The sequence below is a fragment of the Hemicordylus capensis genome, chromosome 3 (genome assembly GCF_027244095.1).
Source record: "Hemicordylus capensis ecotype Gifberg chromosome 3, rHemCap1.1.pri, whole genome shotgun sequence".
NCBI lineage: Eukaryota > Metazoa > Chordata > Lepidosauria > Squamata > Cordylidae > Hemicordylus > Hemicordylus capensis.
The window spans coordinates 303,050,817-303,068,514 of record NC_069659.1 but is presented as its reverse complement, the minus strand read 5'-3'; the positions used below and the strand labels follow the sequence as shown (position 1 = coordinate 303,068,514).

Below are 17,698 nucleotides of genomic sequence, written 5' to 3'. Positions count from 1 at the left end.
AAAGGCAAGGGCAAGCTACGAAAGTTGGAGGGAGAAGAGGCCTCGGCACCACCACCAAGCGCGTTACCCCCGCCTCCACCCCAGCTCCTGGAGCCTGAGGAAGAGCCAGAATCGCCCCTACCGCCTCCACCCTACAACCCGTTATACCCCAAAGTTCCCCAACCGAGCGATCCTCCATACCAGTTCAGGCAAACGGAGGAGCGCATACGGTATGCGAAAGAAAAAGAAGAAGAAGAGGCGAAAAGGAAGAAGGAACAGGAGCGTTTAGAGTGGGAGAAGAAGAAGGAGGCTGAGTTCAGAGCACGTGAGGCACCAGGAAGGGGTCACAGCGCTGTAATCAATAAACGGTGATATTGCTTCCTTCAACCATCCTTGTCTGTCTGGTTTATGCTGACTGGGTTCCCCCAGGTAACACATAGGGGCACCTCAACGGCATAGTTTGTGATGATGTCATCCATCCCAATTCATGATGGCGGACGTGTAAATGTTTGAGGTGCAAGAGGGCTAACCGATTTTGAACTGCCTGGCCTATTTGATCCAAATTTGCTAAAGTGTCGAGAAACATGGGGAAACCTCAATGGTGTAATTTGTGATGATATCATCCACCCCAATACATGATGGTGGTTGCATGAACATTTCAGGCTGCAGTGGGCTGAACCACCTAATCGATTTGAACCAAATTTGCTACACCTTTAGGAGTGTCCTGGCATAGTTTGTGATGATGTCATCCACCCCAGTTCAAGATGGTGGATGTGTGAATCTTTAAGGCTGAAATTGGCTAACTTGTGAGGGTGGTAATTATTAATTAAGATTATAGTGAAAGGATAGTAGGCAGATTAGTTCTTACCAGAACAACTTTTTTTTTTAGGAGCAAAATAACATAAATTGCAATGGCACAGCTGTAGGATGATCTTTTAATTTGATATGAAGAAACCATGTAGTTTGCAGCTTTGACTAGTAGGAAAAATTGGGGGAAACAGTGAATATTCATTAAGATATAAAATTGTTTTGTCGAAACAACATTTGCAAAAGCGATCGGAAAAGCTATATTTCAGCAGCTCCAGTGTTCCACTGAGTTGAGCACAATAGCTAATGACCCAGATAGCTCTCTGGATCATGTGCATTCAGGCACCAGCAAAAAACAACAACAAACCACCACCAAGATAGGGGATGAGCAAGTTGCTCTTAATTTAAAGGACTGATGCTGAATATCATTGACAGATGGAGTGTTAGACATGGATACTTAGAAAGCACCAAGAAGCAGTTCAGGAGCACATGTCAGAGTCAGCAGATTGCAAAAATTTGATGCATGGGTAGTCCAAAACCACCCAAGCAATATTAGTCTATCACAACACAAACTCACTCATGGTTAAGGATGAGAGTACCAGAAGTTCAGACATGAATAAGGGACAGATACAGAATGATAAAATGTGAATAATTGCAATCTGAATTAATGGTCTAAAGGATTTCACTTAGGATACTTCACTAGAGGATACTGCATTGGAGTTGCAAGCAGGAGATGGTGTTTCTTCCACTCCTCTCTTTCTTTCCTGTGGTGGGTAGGGTCGTCCGTTTTAACAGACGTATTCATATTTCACCTTTAAAAGAGGAACTGGAAGCCGGCCCTTCCCTTCAAAATAGCAACTTGATTGTTCAAGACCTTATTAAAGCTTTTGTTTCTCTGACACACCGTGGCATATTTGTGTCAGATTTCATTGTATGACTAGTTAGGCCTGCACTGTAGAAAGTAGTGTTGAGACAGATCGATCACATGTAATGGCTATTCACACAAGCAGACCTACCCAGGTTAGGGAAGCCCTACCTGGGTAGGACTGCTCATGTGCAGAGCCGGGATTGAGGCTGATCCCGACACTGTCTTCCTCGCAAGCCTGAGTTTTGTACCTAGGCTTTTACCTCGGTTAAAAGGTGCGAACACACCCTTTACCCCAGATTGGGGTTGTGTGTATGACTGGGCAGCATCTAGCCTGAGCATATGCATAGTTGGGTGCCTAGAGCACCCAACTTCTGGAAGAATCCTCCAATGCATTGCACTCATTGCACAGTGCATTGTGGGATATCCGGAGGCTGGGACAAGTCCCGGCCTCCAACAATCCACGTTGCTCCATGCAGTGCTGATTGTTGAGTGTGCATCAACGTGCAAAGGGAACAGCCAGGATCATCTGGTGGGCAAGATAGGTCCATCCCTGTCTCCCCTTCCCTGTCCACATTCGGATCGTGAGTATAGTCTTATTGTCTCTTTCTTAAGGCAGATCCTTAAATTACCATAAATGGATAAGCAGGTGGTTAGTGAGTAGGGATGTGCATGGTCCGGTGTTCAGTCGGTTCAGCAGTGGGAGGTGGGTAGGTTAGCTTTATTGAGCAGAGAGGTTGCCCTCCCCCACCCCCCGCATTTTCCCCGCTGGTGCTCCTGCCAAAATCACTGGTGCGGGACGGCAGCGTACCGCCTTGCCACCCCATTCAGCATTGTACCGGAAGTGGCCGGTGTGTGTGCGCACATCATGCATGCACACCGGCCACTTCCAGTACGATGCTGACTGGGATGGCAAGAAGGTACACTGCCGCCCCACACTAGTGATTTTGGCGCCACCGCCAGCAGGGGGAACACGCCACTGAACTGGCTGAACGCTGGACCTCCAAACCGGTCCAGCGGTCTGGTAGAGGACTGCCAAACTGGTTCATACACATCCCTGTTAGTGCAAGCAAAGGTTGTTCAGTTTCACTTATTGGCCACTGATGCTGTTAAGCTCATTGGCAAGTTAGAATCAATTATTGTTTCTTCAGTAGTTACTTAACTCTTCGTGGTTCAGAGTTTATATGGCTCTGGACATAATGGACATGATCCCATTGAGCCCTCTCTTTTTTCCCATTCCCCCACATTCATAAGGACAGTAGGGAAGGAGGAAGTAGGATGGGACATTAAAGAAAACAGGTTCTGTGTGTACCTCCCATATCTGCTCCCATTCAGTGCAAGTTGTTCATGTTTGGAAGCAAAAGTAACTTGTATTGAGGCAAGAGAGAATGTTGGAGGGGAATATGTGACATACACAGATATTTTATTTCCCCTTTTGTCCCATTACTCTTCCTGTGCCAATGTGTGTAGACAGTGGGAAGAAAGAAATAAGGCTATTGAGCTTTAGCAGAATTTTCACTGTGCTAACATGCACTCATGGTGTAAGTGGATCATGCCCATTCTCTCTAGGGATTTCTTTGCTAACTTCATATACATTTTGGGTCAACAGCACTTAGCCATTCTAATCTTCTCCCACCCGGCTTCATATTTGCCACTCTTAAGCACAGCATTTCATTCTATGTCACTGAATTCTTGCCAAGCAACTTTCTCTGCGTACATTAAGTGAATTTATCTCTCTTTCTGCACATCAGTAGGCAAATTTCATGAAGTCGCTTCCTTAAATACATTGAGTATGGCTTTATACCAGTGAATAGCTGTGACAATGGAGCTTTTTATTATTACTCATGTGAAACCGTATTTAACTTTTCATGCCTTGTCATGCATGGTTACATTCTTTTTCCATAATGTGATTCTATTCCTTGTTCTACAAGAGCCTTTTAGTGCTGTGGTGATGCTGCCAAATACCCCTTTGTAATCTGTTAGTGCTAACGTTCTCAGATGCTCATGTTCCTTTGTGTGGTTATTATTTTGCATTGCTTTCTTTAGTTTGAGGATGGTCAGAAATTATTTGTCTTTTAAATATAATTTTCAGTAGACTTCTGATCAATTTTTCCTTAATGCTGTGATTCTCTATAGAGTATTTCAGGCTATATATAATAAGAGGAATGTAAAATGGAGTAGGCCTGCATAAAGGGGAAAATACAAGATCAAAGAGTCACTTTGTGCACAGTGTTAATAAATACAGCAAAAGCGTTACCACTTTTAACATCCTTTCATGATGGTATTATTTTTGGCCACCTTTGTAGCAAAGGCTGATGTAAAAAGGCCTCACATGCTGATGAACGTTTTTTTTTAATCCTTGTATACGCAGAAGTAAGCAGTTCCTTGGGAGGCATATTGGAAATGTGAGTGAAGCAATTAAGTTAAATGTCCAGCTAGCCATTATTGGAAACAAAATAAAAAACACTAGTTGGTCCTTTGGTTTGTTCTGACAGGTCTACTATTTTCTTAACAAAGGAGAAGGTGAGAGCAGATCAAGAAAATGTGGGGCAAATTTAAAGGTAGGGCAAAGATTTTTATGGTAAAATCTTTGGTCACTTAGTATTAGCCCTCTCATTCCCTTTCCTACAAATATTTATGTAAGTTTACTTGTTGTGATATGCCCAATCAGATTACAGATAAATACATATATCTTTCAAGTCAATTTATCCCACGCTTTGCACTTTTTAGCAGATGCTTTATCATAAATCTAAGAGCCGCATGTCGATTGTTTAGAATACCCCGAGAACTTACAACATTAGTGCCTATTGAGGTAATATTATTGGTGACTTGCTATGTACTTTTTTCATTCTTTTTCTTTTATCACAAGACAGCACCTCTGCAAAACATTGTGCATTGAAGTATCCTTTCGTGAATTCATTGCTTACTTATTTGTCTTTGGGTGGAGAGGAGGAAACCCAGAGATAAGCTTTCAAGACACCAATCGTGTTCAGTTTCTTACCAAACTGAAACAAAAATTCTTCATCAAAATGGATTCACTCTCCTCTCCTAAAACTTTATGCCTGCATAACAGTAATTCCTTAATTGTGCCAATTTTTTAAGAGTTTGTGATATTCAGTGGTTAGTGTGGCAGTCCATCCTAAGAATTTATTTATTTCCACAGTGAGTTTTGGGGTCAGGATATAAAACCTGGACATGACAGCATTCTATATGTGTTCTTAAAATCTCATGAATCTATGGTCACATCGTTTGAAAGGAATATAAGGTTGTGCAAACTTACCAACATAATTTGCCATTCACCTTACAAGTTTCAAAACAGTATGAGTTATGATCAGGATTTTTCTCCCCCTACAAAGCATATCATTGAGATATGCTCTAAATACTAAGATGGGATGATAGACTTTAGTTTAACCACCCAGAAGCTTCCATTGCACTAATTTTAAATGTGAACTTTAAGACTTGACTCAAAACATTCAGGCATCCAGAAACGGGGGGTGTGCTGTACCCAGTTAGCGGGAGAATGGAGAGTGCACCAAAAAGCCCCTCCTGCAACAGTACTCTCCTTCATCATGCCTCCTGCTCTTCTTGGGATCAGCATTTGTTTGGGGAGAGTAGTTTGAATCAGGCTCTAAATTGCACAGATGCTCAGGGATCTGAATCATGTGAATAAAGTGTATCTGGGTTTAGCGTTGCCTTCCTCCAACAGGTCCTGAGCCCAGGGAGAACTGGGGATGTGGCTAAGGAAAGCATTTAGCCAACACACTCCTATTCCCCGTCTACCTGAGTAAAGTATACCCAGTTTTTGAATGCTTGAACAGGGCTAAAGTGTAAATCATGCAGAGTGCTCTTTGTGCATATTATACGTGAATAATTGTACGGGCATACAAATCTGTGTATACTGTAATGTATAAGGAACCCTCTTAAAGGAAGTTCTCAGGATCTTTGTCATTCTGTAGATGAAGATAAAAATGTGTGGACTTAACCAGTTACTGGGTAGGAGGCTCCTTTGGAGCCCTATGTATACAGCTGTCAGGTATTTTGAAGACGAGCATGGTACAAATCATGTAAACCAGATAATTGAAATCAATGGCAGTTGTGAACTCATGGTAGCCCTTTCAAAGAAACTTTTGTTTATTTTTCTAACAAAACTTGTTTGTTTAGAAATTGATTTTGTTGTGAAAGACATTGAGATGATGTTATTTGCATGCTTTATTTACTTTGATGAAATAAGCAAAGTACATGAATATTGATTTAATTCAATATAGTGGCATTTAATTCACTATATATCTCCTAAAAAATTTAATGAAGGAGTACATAGGTTAAAATAATGAGCAGGTGTAGCACAAATCCAACATTCAAAGCCTATTCTGGGAGTTTGAAGCCTACTCTGGGAAGAGCAGAAGCAGCTTCAGGAGGTGAGTAAGCTTTTCCAAGCAGAACAACTTCAAGCCCTTTCCCCCTTCAAACTAGCTAACAGGAGGAGGGGAGATTTTGAGGGGCTGGTTTCTCTTTAAGGGATAAGTCCTAGTCTGTCTGTGTGTTATTTGCTAGGGCTAGCATTTGCCAGGGCTAGCAAACTCCTGTGGCATCCAGTTTTTGTTTCTCCTTGCATGGAGGGGGTAGTCAGCTATGGCTGTGGGAGGGCCCACATTCTTTTGAGCCACATTCCTGTGTCTCAGTTTGAAACCTACTCTGGGAAGAGCAGAAGCAGCTTCAGGAGGTAAGCAAGCTTTTCTAAACAGAACAACATCAAGCCTTTCCCCCCTTCAAACTAACTAACAGGAGGAGAGGAGATTTTGAGGGGCAGGTTTTTCTTTAAGGGAGAAGTCCTAGTCTGTGTGTGTGTTATTTGTTAGGGCTAACATTTGCCAGAGCTAGCAAAATCCTGTGGCATCCAGTTTTTGTTTCTCTTTCCCTGGAGGGGGTGGAGTCAGCTATAACAGGAGGAGGGGAGATTTGGAGGGGCTTGTTTCTCTTTAAGGAAGAAGTCCTAGTCTGTGTATTTGTTATTTGCTAGGGCTAGCATTTGCCAGGGCTAGCTTTGGGGGCCCTGTAGCATCCAGTTTTGCTTGGTGCAAGGAGCTACTGGCTCTCAGGGAACAACTTTGTTCCATCGAGACCAAGATGGTGGATCTGGAGAAGCTCAGAGAGACAGAGAGGTATGCGGACAAGACCTTCAGGGACGTGGAAGAGGCATCACACTCCAAGGCTGATAGCTCCTCTGCTGTCAGGGAGAATGAAGGTCTCTGAGAAGGAGGACATCGGTCTGAGGAAGAGGGAAATGCTCCTTTAGAAGGGACCCCTTCCGTGGATGATGAGCCCATATCCTCTTGCCCAGGGGATACTCCTCCGGGGGGTGGGAGCATCCTTGTAGTGCACGATTTGATCATTAGAGGTATAGAGAGATGGGTTTGTGACCCGCGTGTTGATCGCATGGTGACTTGCCTGCCTGGTGTGAAGGTTGCGGACATCACGCAGCATCTAGATAGACTGTTAGGCAGTGCTGGGGCGGAGACAGCTGTCATGGTACACTTCGGCACCAACAATTTGGGGAAATGTAGTTGGGAAGTCCTGGAAGCCAAATTTAGGCTGATAGGTAGCATATTGAAGTCCAGGACCCCCAAGGTAGCATTCTCAAAAATGCTACCTGTTCCATGCACAGATACAGTGAGACAGGCAGAGCTGAGGGGTTTCAATGCGTGGATGAAACATTGGTGCCGGGAGAAGGGGTTTAGATTTGTAAGGCACTCAGATACATTTTTGGGCAAGCGAGGCCTGTACAAAAGTGACGGTCTGTGCTTGAACCAAGATGGAAACAGACTTCTGGTGCCTAAAATCAAGAAGGTTGGAGAGCAGCTTCTAAAATGAGGAATAGCCTGAGGAATAGCAGACAGGAGCTGAGCAGTATCTGGTTCGGCAAATGCCATCCTTTAAAATGTGAGGGTGCAAAGGATTCAGATCAAATAGAAGGGGACAGAGCAGAATCACATAAAGAGCAGACAGAAGGCTGTGCCAGCTGGTCAAAGAGTCAAAAGAAAGATAGCATACACCAGATAAGAGATTCAGCATATAGGTGCTTATATGCCAATGCCAGAAGCCTCCGAGCCCAGCTGGATAAGCTGGAGTGCTTGGTTGCTAACACAGAAATAGATATAGTGGGCATAACAGAAACATGGTGGAACGTGAGAACCAGTGGGACACTGTTATCCCTGGATATAAACTCTATAGAAAGGACAGGTAGGGGAGCCTTGGAGGTGGAGTAGCACTGTATGTTAAAGAAGAGATAGAATCTAACAAGCTAGAAAACCTAGGTGGACCGGAGTCCTCCACAGAAACCCTGTGGGTGACAATACAAGGCCTGAAAGGAAATGTGCTACTGGGGACGTGCTATCACCCTCCGGCTCTAAACGCTGACAGTGACTGGGGGTTGCTGGAGGAAATCAGGGAGGCGCCAAGGAGAGAAACGGCAATAATAATGGGTGACATCAGTTACCCACACATAGACTGGGTCAATTCACAGTCAGGTCATGATAAAAAGGTCATATTTCTAGATACGCTGAATGACTGTGCCCTAGAACACTTGGTCTTGGAACCAAGCAGAGAGAAGGCGACCTTGGACTTAATCCTGAGTGGCACCCAGCACCTGGTGCATAATGTCAGTGTCATCGACCCTTTAGGGAACAGTGACCATAATGCGATCAAATTCAGCATACATGCTGGGAGAGAATCAGCAATGAAGTTTAACACAGGCACTTTTAATTCTGAAGAGGAAACTTCTCTAAAATGAGGAGTATGGTGAAAAGATAGGTGAAAGGGAAAATCAGAAGTGTCATTTTGCTCCAGAATGGATGGAGTTTACTCAAAACCACAATACCAGAAGTGCAGTTAGAACATAAGAACAACCCTGCTGGATCAGGCACAAGGCCCATCTAGTCCAACATCCTGTTTCACACAGTGGCCCACCAGGTGCCTCTGGGAAGCCCACAGGCAAGAGGTATGTGTTTGCCCTCTCTCCTGCGGTTGTTCCCCTGCAACTGGTATTGAGAGGTAGTGTTCCTCTGAGGCTGGAGCTGGCCCATCCAAGTTGGTGGCCATCACTGCATCCCATGGCAAGGAATTCCATTAATTGATTATGCGCTGTGTGAAAAAGTACTTCTGCTTCCTAAATTTTCCTACCTTTATTTTGTTGAGGTGACCCCTGATTCTAGTGTTGTGAGAGAGGGAGAAAAATTTCTCTCTGCACACCCTCTCCACTCCATGCATAATTTTATACACTTCAATCATGTCTCCCCTTAATCACCACTTTTCCAAGCTAAAGAGCCCCAGATCCTGTAGCCTAAGCTCATAAGGAAGGTGCTCGAGGCCCCTGATCATTTTGGTTGCCCTCTTCTGCACCTTTTCTAGTTCTACAATATTCTTCTTAAGATATGGTGACCAAAGCTGTATGGTGTACTCCAGATGTGGCGGCACCATAGATTTATATAAGGGCATTATAATATTAGCATTTTTATTTTCAATCCCTCTCCTAATTATTCCTAGCATGGAATTAGCTTTTTTCACAGCTGCCGCTCACTGAGACGACACTTTCAATGAGCTGTCCACCACTACCCCAAGATCTCTCTCCTGGTCAGTCACCAGCAGCTCAGATCCCATCAGCTTATATGTGAAGTTGGTGTTTTTTGCCCCAAAGTGCATCACTTTATACTTGCTTACATTGAACCGCATTTGCCATTTGTCACCCAGTTTGGAGAGATCTTTTTGGAGTTCCTCACAATCCATTGTGAATTTCACTACCCTAAATAGTTTAGTGTCATCTGCAAATTTGGCCACTTTGCTGGTCACCTCAACTTCTAGATCGTTTATGAACAAGTTAAAGAGCACTGGTCCCAGTACGGATCCCTGGGGGACCCCACTTTCTACCTACCTCCATTGTGAAAACTGTCCATTTATTCCTGCTCTCTGTTTCCTGTGCTTCAACCAGTTACCGTTCCACACATGAACCTGTCCCCTTATCCCATGACTGCTATGTTTATGCAAGAGCCTTTGGTGAGGAACTTTATCAAAAGCTTTTTGAAAGTCCAAGTATACCATGTCAACCTGATCACCTTTATCCACATGCCTGTTGACACTCTAAAAGAACTCCAGAAGGTTAGTGAGGCAAGACTTTCTCTTGCAGAAGCTATGCTGGTTCTCCTTCAACAAGGCCTGTTCTTCTATATGCTTAACAATTTTGTCCTTAAGTATGCTTTCCATTAATTTACCCTGCACCAAAGTTAAGCTGACTGGCCTGTAATTTCCCGGATCCCCCCTGGATCCCTTCTTGAAAATTGGAGTCAGATTGGCTACTTTCCAGTCCTCTGATACAGAGCCTGATTGTAGGAACAAGTTATCTATTTTTGCTAGCAGATCGGTAATTTCACATTTGAGTTCCTTCAGAACTCTTGGGTGGATGCCACCTGGCCCTGGCAATTTGTTAATTTTTAGCTTTTCAAGACAGATGAGAACATCTTCCCATGTCCGCTCAAATTGGCCCAGTTCCTTAGCCACTAAATCTGAATTACTAAATTCTCAAGAGGGTATACGGTCAGTATTCTCCTCCATGAAGACAAATGCAAAGAACTCATTCAGCTTCTCTGCAATCTCCTTTTTCTTCTTAATGATCCCTTTCACACCCTCATCATCTAAGGGTCCAACCGCCTCCCTGGCAGGTTTTCTACTTCATTCACATATATATATATATATATATATATATATATATATATATATATATATATATACACACACACACACACACACACACACACACACACACACACACACACATATACATATACATATACATATACATATACATATACATATACACTTCTAGCTATATGCTCCTCAAATTCTCTCTTTGCATCCCTTATTGTCTCTTTTCGTTTTTTGGCCAGAGTTTATGTTCCTTCCAGTTCTCTTCATTTGGGCAGGACTTCCACTTTCTGAAGGAAGTCTTCTTCCCTTTTACAGCTTCCCTGACCCTACTTGTTAGCCACGCTGGCATTCTCCTGAACTTGGTGGTACCTTTCCCCCTTCTTGTTATACATTCCAACTGTGTTTCTGGTACTGTGGTTTTAAATTAGTTCCATGCTTTCTGGAGCGATTTGACCCTCCTGACTTACCCGTTCAACTTCTTTCTTACCAATCCCCTCATTTTTGAAAAGTTTTCTCTTCTGAAGTCCAACGCATCTGTGTTGGACTTCCTTGAAAATTCTCCACTTGGATATATGCTGAATTGGATCACACTATGGTCACTGCTACCCATTGGTTCTGGAACTCTGACATCTCACACCGGGTCCTCGGCACCACACAGGATTAAATCCAATGTCGCCATCTCTCTGGCTGGTTCTGCGACTAACTGTTCTAAGGCACAGTCATTTAGCACATCTAGAAATTTGGACTCTCTGTCATTACGTGAATGTGAATTTACCCAGTCTGTGTGGGTAGTTGAAGTCACCCATTATTATTGCTCTGTATCTCTTTGACACTTCTCTTATTTGTTTCTCCAACTCCAGGTCACTTTCTGCACTTTGATCCAGAGAGTGATAGGACGTCCCTAGTAACACATTTCCGTTGAGTCCTCGTAATGTTACCTGCAGTGATTCTGTGGAGGACTCTGATCCACCTAGGTTTTCTAGCTTATTGGAATGTATCCCTTCTTTGATATACAGCACCACTCCTCCCCCAACCCTCTCCTCCCTGTCCCTTCTATAGAATTAATATCCAAGAATAATCGTGTCCCACTGTTTCTCACCATTCCACCAGGTTTCTGTTACACTCGATATATCTATGTTTTCATTAGTAACCAAGTACTCCAGCTCACCCATCTTGACTCGGAGGCTTCTGGCATTGGTATACAAACACCTGTATGCCAGGTCCCTCACCTGGTGTTGGTGTGTGCTATCCCCCTTACCATCATTTTATTTATTTGGCATGCTGTCCTGTGTTTCCTTCTGCTCAACTCCTGACTCTACTCTGTCCCCTTCTGGTTTATCCAAAACATGTTCACTCTCACACCTTAGAGGATTTTGCCAGCCGAAGCAGATACCACCCTATTCCCACCAGCAATCCCCCATGCGTCATTTTAAAAGCTGCTCTGCGACCTTCTTGATTTTTAGCGCCAGCAGTATGGTTCTTTTTGGTTCAAGTGGAGACCATCCCGTTTGGACAGGCTTCACTTTCCCCAAATTGTATCCCAGTGCCTAACTAATGCTTTCCATCAATTTGCCTGGAACAGACGTTAAGCTAACCGGCTTGTAATTTCCCAGATTGAACCTGGATCACTTTTTGAAATTCGGTGTTACATTTGCTACTTTTAAGTTCTTACTGAGAAGTGTTACATTTGCTACTTTCCAAGGATAAAACTTGGATATAAAAGTTAGATTGTATACCAAAAAGAAGGAAAGGTATCAATAAGTCCAGGAGGATGCCAACATGGCTAACAGGTACCATCAAGGAAGCCATAAAAGGGAAGAAGACTTCCTTCCGCAATTGGAAGGCCAAATTAAAAAAAAAAAAAAAAAGGAACACAAGCTCTGGCAAAAGTTATGCAAGGTGACAATAAGGGAGGCAAAAAGAGAGTTTGAGGAACATTTAGCTAAAAGCATCAAGAGGAATAACAAACACTTATTTAAATACTTCAGAAGCAGGAAACCTGCCATGGAGGCGGTTGGACCATTAGACAATGAGGGAGTGAAAGGGATTATTAAGGAGGATATGGAGGTTGCAGAGAAGTTAAATGAGTTCTTTGCGTCCATCTTCATGGCAGAGGATACTGAGCATATACCTGTTCCTGAACCAGGCTTTTCAGGGATGGAGGCTAAACAACTGAGTCAGATAGAAGTGACAAGAGATGATGTTCTAGACTGTCTGGAAAAACTGAAAATAGCAAATCGCCAGGGCCGGATGGCATCCATCCAGGATTTCTCAAAGAACTCAAATGTGAAATTGCCGACCTCCTTGTGAAAATATATCACTTATCCCTGCAATCAGGCTCTGTACCGGAGGACTGGAAAGTAGCCAATGTAACACCGATATTCAAAAGAGATCTGGGGGCGATCCAGGAAATTACAGGCCGGTTAGCTTAACGTCTGTTCCTGGCAAATTGAAGGAAAGCATCCTCAAGGATAATATTGTAAGCACATAGAAGAACAGGCCCTGCTGGGAGTGAACTGGCATGGCTTCTGCAAAGGTAAATCTTGCCTCACAAACCTTTTGGAGTTCATTGAGAGTGTCAACAAGTGTGTGGATCAAGGTGATCCAGTTGCCATAGTATACCTGGACTTCCAAAAAGCTTTCGACAAAGATCCTCATCAAAGACTCTTGAGAAAACTTAGCAGTCATGGGATAAGGGGACAAGTGCATGTGTGGGTTGTTAACTGGTTGAATGACAGAAAACAGAGGGTAGGGATAAATGGAGAGTTTTCACAATGGAGGGAAGTAAGAAGTGGGGTCCTCCTGGGATCTGTACTGGGACCGGTGCTTTTTAATTTATTCATAAATGATCTAGTAGCAGGGGTATAAGCAAGGTGGCCAAATTTGCAGATGATACCAAAGTCTTTTGGGTAGAGAAATCCAAAACTGATTGCGAGGAGCTCCAAAAGGATCTCTCCAAACTGCGTGAGTTGGCGACAATGGCAAATGCGCTTCAGTGTTGGCAAGTATAAAGTGGTGCACATTGGGATGAAAAACCTCAATTTCAAGTACATGCTGATGAGATCTGAGCTGCTGGTGACTCACCAGGAGATGGATATTGGAGTCAGGGTGGACAGTTGGTTGAAAGTGTCCACTCAATGTGCGGCAGCTGTGAAAAAGGCCAATTCCATGCTAGAGATCATTAGGAAGGGGACTGAAAATAAAACAGCTAATATTATAATGCCCTTATACAAAACTATGGTGCAACCATACTTGGAGTACTGTGTACAATTCTGGTTACCACATCCTAAAAAAGACATTGTAGAACTGGAAAAGGTGCAGAAGAGGGCAACCAAGTTAATCGGGGACCTACAGTAGAGCACTTTCCTTATGAGGCAAGGCTACAACAACTGGGGCTAGTTAGTTTAGAAAAAACATGACTGAGGGGAGACAATAGAGGTCTATAAAATCATGCATGTTGTGGAAAACGTGGATAGACAGAAATTCTTCTCTCTCTCATATAACACTAGAACCAGGGCTCATCCTATGAAATTGATTGACAGGAAATCTAGGACCAGTAAATGGAGGTACTTTTTCACACAACACATCATCTAGACCCATTTTAAACTGGCTTCCAGGCTGGCTATGGGGTGGAGACTGCCTTGGTCGGCAGAGGAAATGTGACTCTGTTGGTCCTTTTGGACCTCTCGGTGGCTTTCGATACTATCGACCATAGTATCCTTCTGGAGTGTCTGAGGGGGTTGGGTTCGGTACGGTGTCCCTCAGGGCTCCGTATTGTCTCTGATGTTGTTTAACATCTACATGAAACCGCTGGGAGAGATCATCAAGAGATTTGGTGCAGGGTGCTATCAGTATGCTGATGACACTCAAATCTATTTCTCCATGTCAGCATCATCGGAAGAAGGCATAACCTCCCTAAATGCCTGTCTGGAGTTTGTAATGGGCTGGATGAGGGATAACAAACTGAGACTGAATCCGGCCAAGATTGAGTTACTCATTGTCCGGGGTTGGAACTCGAGAGATGATTTTTATCTGCCTGTTCTGGATGGGGTCACACTTCCCCAGAAGGAACAGGTACGCAGTCTGGGGGTGCTTCTGGTGTCCCAGGTTGAAGCAGTGGCCAGAGGTACCTTCTATCAGCTTTGGCTGATATGCCAGCTGCGTCCATATCTTGAGATAGATGACCTCAAAACAGTGGTACATCTGCTGGTAACCTCCAGATTGGATTAGTGTAATGCGCTCTATGTGGGGCTGCCCTTGTACGTAGTCCAGAAACTACAGTTGATTCAGAATGCAGCAGCCATGCTGGTCTCTGGGTCATCTAGGAGAGACCATATTACTCCTGTATTGAAGGAGTTATACTGGCTGCCGATATGTTTCTGGGCAAAATACAAGGTGTTAGTTATAACCTATAAAGCCCTAAGCAGCTTGGGCCCTGGGTATTTAAGAGAACGTCTTCTTCATTATGAACCTCACCGCCCTTTCAGATCATCGGGAGAGGTCCGTCTGCATTTGCCACCGGCTCATCTGGTGGCTACTCAGGGATGGGCCTTCTCCGTTGCTGCCCTGAGGCTTTGGAATGCACTCTCTAGTGTAATAAGAGCCTCCTCATCTCTGACAATTTTTAAAAAGTCTTTAAAGATGCATCTGTTTTAATTGTTTTTAATGTTGTTTTAGAATATTGTTTTAAATTTTTTAAATTGTTTTTTAAATTTCTTGTTTGTGTTATTAACTAATGTTTTAATGTTTTATCTTGTTGTAAACCGCCCAGAGACGTAAGTTTTGGGCGGTATAAAAATATGTTAAATTAATAAATAAATAATCGACTTGTGAAATTCTCTGCCACAAAATGTGGTGACAGCCAACAACCTGAATGGCTTTAAGAGTGGTTTGGATAACTTCATGGAGGAGACGTCTATCAACGGCTACCATTTGGAGGGCTATAGGCCACCTCCACTCTCAAAGGCAGGATGCCTCTGAGTACCAGTTGCAGGGGAGTAGCAGCAGTAGAGAGGGCATGCCCTCAACTCCTGCCTGTGGCTTCCAGCAGCATCTGGTGGGCCACTGTGTGAAACAGGATGCTGGACTAAATGGGCCTGTGTCTGATCCAGCAAGGCTGTTCTTATGTTCTTAAAGCTTTAAAAGCAAACAACAAAACTCTGCAAGTTCTCTGAAAGGAGAACTTCCTAGGAAACAAAGAGGGAGTGGTACAAGAGTCCTTCTCAGAAACAGTTGCATGAAGAGGGTGGCCCTTGAATGAACTTCAGGCTCACTCTTACCTGGAAATAAAAACCAGGCCATGGAGTGGAGATAGTGACAGATCCCAGGATGCAGTGAAATGAGAATCACTTCTCATTTTTATATCAGTTGCAGATCACTGAGTGGAGCAATGCCGTTCCACTTACAGTACACCCCCAGAAAGATAATAGTGTATTGCTCTGCATGCCCTACTTTTCTGCATGTCACAATGAGCTGGTCATCTGCAAGAAAAATGGTTATATGCCATCTGTTGAAAATGACTGGAGGCTAGATCAGTATGCGTGTATCCTAAGGGATCAGCCCTGTCCAAGTGCACAATTGTCGTCTTTAGAACTGGTCACCAAGTAATGGGATGTTGGTTGCAAGAATCCACTGTAGAGCCACCTGTCCGTGCAGTCTTTCTGATGACTGTCCATTCTACTTGAAACAGATAACTGTACAGCCGTAGCCAGGTGTTCACTGCTTGACAGCAAATGTACGGTCATTTTCACAGCAAGTTTTAATCCTGATTGCAAGGATATGAGAAATTGCCCTTTAATCCTCATTAACATATGTTGAATGCATAGTTGAGATACCTGATAGAGAATGGAAGGTTGTGTGCTGTTTAATTTGACTTTCTTTTCCTTTTTGTCGGAGATTTACAACATATTTAAACCAACAGCTATGCAACTGAAAAGGAAAATGTCTGATCTCAGGTGCCAGGTTAGTGTCAGATTTAATTAATGTCACAGCAGTTGCTGGCATGAGTTTAACTTTGATTTTCCATTACAGAATGAAAGTTGGGAAAATTAAATACTGCATGATAAGATATTTCCATGTAATCTAGAGAAAAGGTTAGAGTGTAATCTGTTATAATTCTATTTAAGCCTGCAACAGTGCCTTCTTCAAACCTCTGGAGCTTAGGGGGTGCTGAAAGACATAAAATAAATAAATATATAAACTCACTCTGTTACTTTCTCACTCTTGTTGTAGCTTCATTAAACAAAACCACATAATTGTGTGATATAACTTTTTCCATATATGAACTGGATCTAAATCCTTCTGTGTTAGTTGTGATCAATTTGTCTGCCTATTCTACAGTGTTAATTGATACTATTGAATTTAGTGTGCACATAATTCTTGTGTGTGTGTTTGTATATACACACACACGCGCATACACACCTACACCTATGTATATGAAACTCAGGGGCTGTTGGGATGAAAAAACAGTGTATAAAGATGTACCTAAATCTTTTACTTTTTATTGCTGACCAGGCAGTGATCGGGGAGACCCACATGACTTGTCCCTTCCATGTGATTCCAGGTTTTCAAATGCTACTTGGATGGCATGGGAAGAAGAAACACAATCAAAATTGTTAATTTTACATTTAAAATGGCTACAGAATAAACATACAATACATGGTTGTTTCCATTTTTCTACCACAGGCTGGCAGTAGAAAAACTACTTTTAAACATTAATTGGAGCCAGTGTGACCTAGAGTAATTGGCCCGCAATAAACATGATGCCATTTTATGGCCTCACTTCAGGTTCTCACTGTAATAGAAAGTGCAAACCTTTCCATTAAAGTGTAGATCTGAAGAGAGGCCATAAATTACTTGGGAAAACTGTAGAGTGCCCATTACTGGAACCTACTAAAAATAGATTAGAAAAAAATCATCGGTCACGGATGGTTTATGTAATGTCCCTGCTTACAAAATATGCTTCATAATATTCTAAAGCTTCTTCCGGCCCTGGAATTCTGGTAAATTTCAGAGCAATCATTTGGCTCCTGTGCCAATTAACAGCTAGTTAACTACAGGCCTGCAACAGCTTAACTTCTGTGCCTGGCTAATTGATGGAAAGCATGCTTAAGGACAAAACTGTTAAACATATAGAAGAACAGGCTTTGCTGAGGGTGAACCAGCGTGGTGTCTGCAAAGGCAAGTCTTGTCTCACTAACCTTTTGGAATTTTATGAGAGTGTCAACAGGCATGTTGATAAAGGTCATCTGGTTGTAGGGGTGTGCATGGAACTGGCACAGGTGGTTTGGTTCAAATCCTAACTGAATTCGAACCAAACCACCCAGTCCGCAAACCGGTACATTTGAAGCGGTG

The 17,698-nt window shown here is 43.1% G+C and overlaps 1 protein-coding gene across 31 annotated transcripts in view; it reads left to right on the top strand.

Annotated features, from left to right (window-relative positions):
* Positions 1–17,698, top strand: part of LOC128350289 (retinol-binding protein 1) — a 137,717-nt gene that overhangs the window by 26,186 nt on the left and 93,833 nt on the right. Inside the window, exons 1-2 of one of the 31 annotated variants that reach the window (XM_053308342.1) lie at positions 4,154–4,212; positions 16,241–16,306. The exons of 22 other annotated variants lie outside the window; for them this stretch is intronic. Coding sequence is in view for 1 of the 9 variants with exons in the window: in XM_053308336.1 (XP_053164311.1) it covers positions 4,194–4,212 (19 nt within the window). In the remaining 8 variants the exon portion in view is untranslated. 8 more of the 31 variants (XM_053308349.1, XM_053308346.1, XM_053308344.1 and 5 more) reach the window with 8 other exon arrangements.